The sequence below is a fragment of the Rhopalosiphum padi genome, chromosome 2 (assembly GCF_020882245.1).
Source record: "Rhopalosiphum padi isolate XX-2018 chromosome 2, ASM2088224v1, whole genome shotgun sequence".
In the NCBI taxonomy this organism is placed as follows: Eukaryota; Metazoa; Arthropoda; class Insecta; order Hemiptera; family Aphididae; genus Rhopalosiphum; species Rhopalosiphum padi.
Window position 1 is genome coordinate 38,813,346 of NC_083598.1, and position 6,229 is coordinate 38,819,574.

The window sequence follows — 6,229 nt, forward strand, 5'->3', positions numbered from 1 at the left end:
AAATTTAGAATTATAATTAAAAATATTATTTAATGAGAAAAATGCAACTAAAAAACATAATCAATTTAATTAAATCTATTATACATATTTTATTTTCGTAAAATTACTTTTATTTTCGTCTTATAGAAGTTGAGTTTGTTTCCTCCTTGGAGTATCTGCGCGTCACCAATCACCGTCAATTGAGGTTATAAACAAATCCACTATTATTTTTTCTTTCCTTGATTCTTTCACTGAAAAGTTCTGTTCGCGTTACTTCATTTAGTTACATTAACATCTTTTTATATTTTATAATCCGGTAAAATGCCACCTAAAGGTGAAAAAAAAGGTAATTATATACATATTTTTATATTATTATTGTTGTATTAAAGCTGCACTAAATATTTTGTATGAAAATTTGATGATCCATTTTGTGCCGTCACTATAAGCACATGGCCTGTCACTAAAATCCATTCTCGGTTAATTGCATTATATAATATTAAATAAATTCATTCAGAATGTTCATCGCATGCTTATAGAAATCCCAAATCTCATTGATGTACTATACACATTTTTGTTATAATTTAAAGTTGATCGATGCATTTGTGGCAGCGATTAATGTCTAACTAATTTCAATTTTCTTATACAAATACTCAATTTTCTATTGTCTCGTGTGCTACTTACACTTCAAGGTATTAAATTATTTTTGTTTGATTTCTACAATTTATTGTGAACTTCAGGTATAATTATAAATCAGAAAGGTTTAATTATTTTCTGATTACAGAAATAAAAATTATTTTCTACACAATGCATTTTAATTTTATTACATTTATTCATGATGACTACATTAACATTGAAATAACAAAAATATACAAATAGATTGGAATTATATGTATATACTTAGTAATGTTCTGTTTCTTAAATAGTTAAGTTACATGTAATTTTCCAATATAACCATGCTTGAGCCTGAAAAATAATATACTAAATTTAAGATAAGATACTAGTTGAACTATTGTTACATTAAAGATTTAAAAATAAGTAATTTGAGTATCAATTTGAATCATTTCTATATTGATCTTTTAAGAAATTACTTGTGCGATATACCATTAAATTGTACCAACTTCATATCGATTAGGTTGTTTTTGAAAATTTTGTTTTAAAAAAAGATATATATATATATATACCAGGAAGTTATAGACCTAGAAAAAGCATCTTTATCATGCAACAGTTATAATCAAATATAAACATACTACTTATTGCGTGCTTTGAATAACTACCTAGGAGCTATTGTAATTATACTTAAAATCAAATCAAAGTTAATTTCATTTTTATAATTTTCAGTTTAACTTTAAAAAATTTAAAGGTATATTAATTATAGGTATTTTTATATATATATATTTTTATTTTTAATTTGTTGGAATTAGTAATTACACTAGGAATAATTGTATTTTTAATCTAAACCTATTGAATTATATTGTTAATATAATTGTCATGTATACTTCTCTAAACATTTAATTTTATTTATAGTTTGATTTATTACATAAATTAGTTATAACTTACAAGTAAATTGTTTTAATAATATATAACTATTTTGTATTCAAAAAACAAAATCTGACTAAACTATGCATAATTAATACTCAATCGATGTATGAAATTATGTAATAAGAAAATATTTTAGAAGAAATTTGGTTTGGTAGTTATACCTATTTAATTTTAATGTCGACTATGCTTAAATATGTTTTATTTCATAGTTAATTAATTTATACCACCTAATCCTGTATAAATGTATTAATAATATTCTTTTACGGTGCTAAATAATTATCTGATTTTCTCTAATTTTGTTATTTATTTCAGCTAAACCCGCTGCTTCAGGCAGTGGTGGTGGAGATAAGAAACCATCAGGTAGTGAAAAGAAGCCTGCAGCTGCTTCATCTGAAAAGAAACCAGAAAAGAAGCAACCAGCACCAGCTCCTTTACTTGATACTAAAAAGCCCGCTGAAAAGAAATCTGCAGACAAGAAACCTGCAGCTGATAAAAAACCAGCTCCTGAAAAGAAATCTGCCCCCGAAAAGAAACCAGCTCCTGAAAAGAAAGCTGCCCCTGAAAAGAAAGCACCAGCTGAAAAGAAACCCGCAGATAAAAAATCTGCACCAGCAGCTGCTGAGAAAAAACCCGCTGATAAGAAGAAGGATGAATCCAAATCCAAGGCTGAATCTTCCAAGAAAGCTGATCAATCTAAACAGGGTAAGAGTGCAGACAAAGGTACCAAACGACCATCCACTGAAACTGAAAAGCCTGGACCTGCTCCTAAGAAATCTACAGCTAGCAAAGCTACTGATAGCAAATCAAAGAAGGAGCCAGAAAAGGCCAAAAAGGAAGCAACCAAGAAGAAGGCTGCTGATGCACCAAAATCTGCCCCAGCAGCTAAGAAAGCGGCAGTTGACCCAGCTGCTCCTAAAGCACCTAAAAAAACTGTAGCCAAAAAGGACAAGCCCAAGTCAGCAGCTAAATCTAAAACAGGAGATAAGAAAGAAACCAAAGCTGCTGATAAAACCAAGAAACCACTTAAAGGTAAATCGGCTGCAGCTAAAAAATTAATTAAAGGAGCTGCTGCCGCTGCCGCTGCTAAGCTCAGAAAAGAAAAGAAAGCTGATAGTGCCAAGGGTGTTAAAGGAGTTAAGGTTGGATCAAAACGTGATGCTGTAAAGAAAGCGTTGAAGTCTAAAATTAGGGTAAATTTAAATTTAACATAATAACTAATATTATAATGAGAAACTATTGGAGGATGTTTGTATACAATTTGTTTTCTCTTTAATCCATGTACCACAAAGCAAATTGAAGTTCAGAAAAACAAATTTTATGTTAGCTTAGAAAACATTATATTAACCTTAAAGTTACAAAAAATTATCAGTGCTTAGTTCAGTTTTTAAGTAAAAGTTTACTTATAAAGTATTACAATTTAAATTTATATATATTTTATAAAAATATTTTAAACATGATAATGTATAAACATATACGCAATTAACTTAAATATTTAAGCTAACAGTAGAAGATTGGTTCTTCTGATCATATATTTGTCATGTTGTGGTACATGAGTCGGAGGGAGATAACAAATGGTGCAATGGCATCTTCTTATATCAATATGGTCATTAATAAAATTTTCTTTTAATTTTCAGACTCTGAAAGGACCCCATGGTACTAGAATTCGCAAGATCAGGTATTCTGTCCATTTCCGTCGTCCCAAGACTTTCCAACCTCCGAGGAACCCAAAATACCCAAGGAAATCTGTTCCCAAGAGAAATAGGTAACTACATAAATTTGTTAATTATTTGTGTTTTATTGCTTAAATATATATACTTAATATAATCTAATACATATGATTCAATTAGGATGGATGCTTTCAATATAATCAAATTCCCCTTGACAACTGAATCTGCAATGAAAAAAATTGAAGACAACAACACCTTAGTCTTTATTGTACATTTACGTGCCAATAAGCACCATGTAAAAGCTGCAGTTAAGAAGATGTACGATATCAATGTGGCCAAAGTCAATACTTTGATCAGGTAATTTAGAAAGTATACAGGGATATAGTTTTTACATTAGTTTTTATATTATTTATTTATTACATATTTAGAGGTTGTATGATGATTTAATGAGAATCTCTCAGAAAAATTAAAATTATCTTGTGATTGATACAATTATGAACTGATAATTTCTAAATATACTTATATTACTTAAGCGATATATTAAGTACTAATTCATATGATGACTTATTGAGAATCTCTCAGATATTCAAAATAATGTGATTGACATTTATGTCTGTCTGATGTAAAAATATTAATTAGGTATTATATACAAAAAAAAAAAAATCATAAGTAATTAACATAAATGATGACTTTGAGAATATCGGATATTATTTGTAATAAATGTTTGAAAAAATTGTGCTGATAGTTTTTGATCGAAGATATGTTGTTGATAATTAGTATTTACCTTTTTACTATTACACTAATTACTAATTAGTTATTACCTTATTACTATTATATTAATGAATTAATTGTGTATAATATTCAAGGTATTTTGTTTATAAAATAATTTAGTATAAGTTGTTATATGATGACTTAATGAGAATCTCTCAGATATTAAAAATCATATGATTGACAGATATTTGTCTGATAATATATTTTGAATTCAATAATTTAATTTGATATTTAAATACTTTTTATGTAAATTATTGTTTTAATTAAATGATGAATTTGAGAATATCAGATATTACTTGTAATATATGATTGAACATTTGTTCTGATAGTTTTTATAAATATATAGCTTGAGAATATTATGGAGTTAAAGATGCTATTGAGAAATTACTGTCCTTAGTTAATTTGTGTATTCACCATCAACTATTATTTCTTTTTCAGGCCCGACGGTAAAAAGAAGGCGTATGTACGATTAGCACGGGATTATGATGCATTGGATGTTGCGAACAAAATTGGTATCATATAAACGCCTGATTGTTTCATATTTACTTTTATTTTAATAAAATAAAAAAAAAACTAAAAAATCCAAATCTGTATTCTTTTTTTTGCATTTCAATGTTAGTAGATTTCACATTTTAATATTACTAAAAAATTCTTTGGTTCCATAGCAACTTGCTAATAGTATATAATATTATATTATACAGCGTTGTCGGTCCTTATCACAAATTCTGTGGTTTAATATAAAAGTATATGCCAAGTTAGACGGCTTTAATAGTGGTGGTTATGACGGGAGGAACTACGATCTTGATGCTGCTTGTCCGAGTTTCGTGGCTCGCGGCGGCGAAGTACGGTACGTTTCTGTTGTCCGGCTCCAACCTCGAGTGGCCGTCGGTTACCGAGGAGAGCAGCGACATACTGTACGGCCGGTACGAACCGCGCAAGATCCTCGTGCACGGGTTCCAAATGGACGACGAACGCGCCTACGTGGCCATGCCCAGGTTCACGAAGTCCGGGGTGCCGTGGTCGCTGGGCGTTTTCCGGTTGGACGTGTCCGACTTCGAGCCGGACATCCGGCCGTATCCCGATTACGGGAATTACGGGTCGTGCGGCGGCGGTCGCACGTGCATAGTGAACGTGGTCGACGTGTACATCGAGACGGGCGTGCTGTGGGCGCTGGACACGGGCACCACCAACGTGCTATGGAAGCCGTTGCGCCTGGGACCGGCGCAGCTGATCGCCGTCAACCTGACCACGGACGCGGTGACCGGGGCCACCGACCTGTCGGCCGTCACGTGGCCGGACAGCGTGCTCGAGCACGTGGTGGCGGCGCGCACGTCGTGCGGTCGGCTGCATGTTTACGTGTCGGACGTGGCCCGGCACAAGATCATCGTGTACGACGCGGACGCGGGCAAGTTGCACACGATACAGCTGCCCGAGACCATACCGGTGGACAGCCACCGGCGCGCCGTTCTGTACCTGGCGCCCGTCACCGTGGCCGGCCGCGCTTACGTGTACTTCACGTACCGGCACAGCGGCTACATGTTCGCGCTGGACGCGTGGTCGCAGGAGAGCGTGGCCCACGGCGCCGTGTCCGAGGTGGGCGTCAAGCCGGTGGGCATGCTCGTGCTGGGCTCGGACCGGGGCACCAACGTCTACTTCCGGACTGCCGGCGGCGGCACCGACGTGTGGGCGTGGGACGTGAACCGGCCGCTGGAAGTGCGCAGCTTCGTGCTCGTCCACCGCAGTTACCTGTACCTGACGCCGACCGCCGTGGTGGCCGGCTGGCGGAACGCCGTGTGGACGGTCGAGTCCAACTACGACGAGTACACAGCCGGCAACGTCGACTGCACCGGTCCCAGGACGCTGTTGCGACCGCTGAACGGCGGTGCGGCCGACGACTGCGACGAGATCGTCTTGTAGTAGATGTCCGTGCACGATCGTCGACGTGCCCATTTAGATTTGTACTTCCGACTCTTGTTTTTGTCCTGCAATATCCGTTGTTTAGTTTTTAACTTTCGTTTCACACGGCGATCGTTTTTGCGTTGCCGAGTGGGTTGTGTTGACATGTTGTAATGAGTTGTAATCAGTTTTGAATGCCGAAGTGGTAAACAAATCAAGACTCGACAACAAAGTATTATAAGTTATAACGTTGTGTGCTCGGTCATGAGCTATCATTTTGAAAATTAAATTATGTTTGATCATTTGATTCACTGATCCTATGTATGATATGGTTTTTTTTTTAAATAAACTGCTTTCTTAGAAAACTTAATAAACAA

General features: G+C 35.2%; 1 protein-coding gene and 1 pseudogene across 1 annotated transcript; both read left to right on the forward strand.

Annotated features, from left to right (window-relative positions):
* The first annotated feature begins 166 nt into the window (after positions 1 to 166).
* LOC132919938 (histone H1-I) lies at positions 167 to 4,543 on the forward strand. The gene is made up of 5 exons (XM_060981886.1): positions 167 to 325; positions 1,831 to 2,708; positions 3,153 to 3,280; positions 3,366 to 3,542; positions 4,395 to 4,543. The coding sequence occupies exons 1-5, from the start codon at positions 301 to 303 to the stop codon at positions 4,477 to 4,479; spliced, it is 1,293 nt and encodes a 430-aa protein (XP_060837869.1). The 5' UTR covers positions 167 to 300; the 3' UTR covers positions 4,480 to 4,543.
* Positions 4,541 to 6,229, forward strand: LOC132919939 (protein yellow-like; annotated as a pseudogene).

Bases quoted from the DNA above. Each gene is read 5' to 3' on its own strand.
- LOC132919938 (XM_060981886.1), top strand. From the start codon at position 301: ATGCCACCTAAAGGTGAAAAAAAAG. The intron at 3,281-3,365 runs GTAACTACATAA...TGATTCAATTAG, and splicing joins TCTGTTCCCAAGAGAAATAG to GATGGATGCTTTCAATATAA. The intron at 3,543-4,394 runs GTAATTTAGAAA...TTTCTTTTTCAG, and splicing joins AAAGTCAATACTTTGATCAG to GCCCGACGGTAAAAAGAAGG.